The 2,644-nt window shown below is 63.3% G+C and overlaps 1 protein-coding gene across 1 annotated transcript; it reads right to left on the bottom strand.

Moving 5' to 3' along the window:
- Window positions 1-478: 478 nt before the first annotated feature.
- LOC119307560 (protein JINGUBANG-like) lies at window positions 479-2,381 on the bottom strand. The gene has a single exon (XM_037583635.1). The coding sequence runs from the start codon at window positions 2,191-2,193 to the stop codon at window positions 841-843; it is 1,353 nt and encodes a 450-aa protein (XP_037439532.1). The 5' UTR covers window positions 2,194-2,381; the 3' UTR covers window positions 479-840.
- Window positions 2,382-2,644: the final 263 nt, after the last annotated feature.

Here is a 2,644-nt window from a genome sequence, read left to right as displayed (position 1 = left end):
GGCGTCACACGCTCATCTACTGGTGGCGGCACTTCGTTGCATGTCACTGCTGAAAAATGAACACGACCTTCCTTTTTACGATCCGGGCCACGAAAAGTACGTGCACCCGGCCAGCTAACTACATTGACAGATATCTTGCTTGATGATTTCCATGAAGCAACCGGGAATTAATTCATCTGAATCAAAGGCATCGCTGTCTTGACATTTGAAAGTTTCACAGGCACCATTTTCTACGGCGGTGGCAGGCCTGGTGCAGCGACGAATTTCGTCGGCCTGCCGTCCGCGGCAAAGAGATGATCCAAAGCAAACCAAAAATCTTCCTTCTTTAATTTTCCCTTCTCGCACAAGCAAATCCTTTACGCACCTAATTTGAACAGCTTGCCTTGCAATTCAAACACGAAACGAACCGCACGAAAAACGCCGTTCACATCTCCGAAAGTCCCAACTAGAAAGAACAATTCTGATTTTTCATTTTCAGAGAAAAAAAGGACCATTCCTTCTTCTTTTTTTGATTCCTCTTGCTTAGTCGAGAGTGTACAAATCGACCTCTCAGTCTCACCGGTCCCCAGGCCCCACCGGCCGGTCGGACCACCGACCAAATCACAACCACACAGCACTCATCCGTCAACATCCCAGCAGTCCATTTCAGGGGACACCAAAATGGACAAACAAACAAACAAACAAATAAATAACAAATCAGCATACGCAACACCGTATACGTACCTACATACGGTGTATGCATGATTCTACGATGCACGTACGCGTATCTACAGCGTAGGCTCTCGCACAGCCACACGGTTTACACGTGCGTGCTCTACATTGCACGCGCAGACGGGCGCTTCAGCGCCGCTCCGGCGCCCGGTACGGCGTCCACGCGCCCAGCGGCGACGGCGTGCCCTTCCACACGTGGGCCGGCGTCCGCGTCGTCATCGCGCCCGGCGCGTCGGACACGCGCCACACCTTCACCGACCCGTCGAGGCTGCCGCTGTACACCACCCACCGCCGGTGCCCGTCCGCGTCGACGGGCTCCTCCTCGTCCATGGCCACGCACTTGACCGGCCCCGTGTGGCCGCTCAGCACGGCGAGGCGGGAGTGGTCAGCGCCCTCGTCGCGCCGCCACACGGCGATCGTCCGGTCGGCGGAGCCGCTCACGACCACGCGCCCCGCCACCGCGACGGACAGCACGGCCATCTTGTGCCCGCGAAGCGCCCCGCCGTTCCTCGGCGCGCTCTCCCGGTCGGCTCCGCGCCGCCACTGCCAGTGGGTCACGGCCCCGTCCGACGAGGCCACGTAGACCACGCGCGCCTCCGCCGCAACGGCGATGGCGGTCACCGCGCTCTCGCCCTTCCGCAGCACCCGCTCCATGACGTGCCTCGTGGCGCCGCCCTTGCCGTCCTCCCGCCGCCACACCTTGACCGTGCCGTCCGCGGAGCCGGTGAAAGCCAGCGCGTTAAACCCCGCCGCGGCCACCGTGTTGACAGCGTCGTCGTGGGCGCGCACCGACTCGAGGCACCTTGAGTCGGACACGCGCCACACCTTGAAGGTCCTGTCCCACGACCCGGAGTAGAGCAGCCCGGCGTCAGCGTCCAGGCTGAGGCACGACACGGCGTCGAAGTGCCGCAGCCAGACGGAGCTGTGCCGGCGCCGCGTCTCGATGTAGTGCGACGGCCTGACGGAGCTCCTGAGAAAGTCCCCGAGCTTCGGGAGCGAGCCGACGCGCTTGTGCACGGCAGGGTCGTCGGCGGACGCGCGCCACACGCGGATCTTGCCGTCCTGGTGGCCGGTGTATATCCTCCCGTCCCCGGCGACGACGATGGCCTTGACGAGCCCGCTCCCGCACTGGAACCCGGCGAACTCTCGGCGGTCCCTCCACACCCGCACGTTCTTGGAGTCCGTGCCGGTGTACAGCAGGTCCCCGGCGGCGGCGAGCGAGTACACGTGCCCGTCCTCCTTGACGAACGACCCAAGGAGACCCGTCTCGTCCGCGGCGCCGGCCGTCAGCGCCGCCCCGGCGCCGAGCCCCGGGAGGTTGACCCACGGCGACGCGACGTACGGCGACGGGGACGCCGTGGCCGACGTGCTCGCGCTCCCGCTGGTCGTGGGCGAAGGCAGCGGGGAGCACCCGTCGTCGTTGGCCGCCGCCACCGCCGGGTCCGGCCGCAGGAACTGCAGCAACTTCTTGTGATTCCTCATGGCACAACGAAGAATCGTACACCACTCACAAACGCAACACCAGCCACCGATCGTTCAACAAAGTATCGAGTCTCTGCGGCCTTGGAGGGATCGAGCCGGCTGCCAAAATTACTCGGTGAGAAACCGAAGAGGGAAGGGTGAAGGAACCGAGGGATGTCGAGAGTGACGCTTTGGCGGTTCGGCGAAGAAGAAAGATTTTCAGCTGGGATGGCGCTGGTGCGCGGGGTATATATAGCGGCGGGCCGGCGGGGTGGCGGGGCGGGGCGGTCGCGCCAGGTGGACGGCCGAGGTTTGGAGACGAGGGGTTGCTTCGGCCTTTGCGGGGAGCATGTGGTCCGATGGGCCGGGCGGGACACGCGGCATGCTGTGGAGACGGTGCGGTACAATGATTTGCATAGCGGCGCAGGTGAGTGGTGCAGTGTTGGTGCTGGTGGTGTGCCCCCGCAAATCG

This window comes from Triticum dicoccoides, chromosome 5B, assembly GCF_002162155.2.
Source record: "Triticum dicoccoides isolate Atlit2015 ecotype Zavitan chromosome 5B, WEW_v2.0, whole genome shotgun sequence".
Taxonomy (NCBI): domain Eukaryota; kingdom Viridiplantae; phylum Streptophyta; class Magnoliopsida; order Poales; family Poaceae; genus Triticum; species Triticum dicoccoides.
The sequence above is the reverse complement of the archived record's forward strand: the minus strand, read 5'-3'. Positions and strand labels throughout refer to the sequence as shown.

What these genes read in the sequence shown, in the direction of transcription:
- LOC119307560 (XM_037583635.1), bottom strand. Translation starts at nt 2,193, where the DNA reads ATGAGGAATCACAAGAAGTTGCTGCAGTTCCTGCGGCCGGACCCGGCG.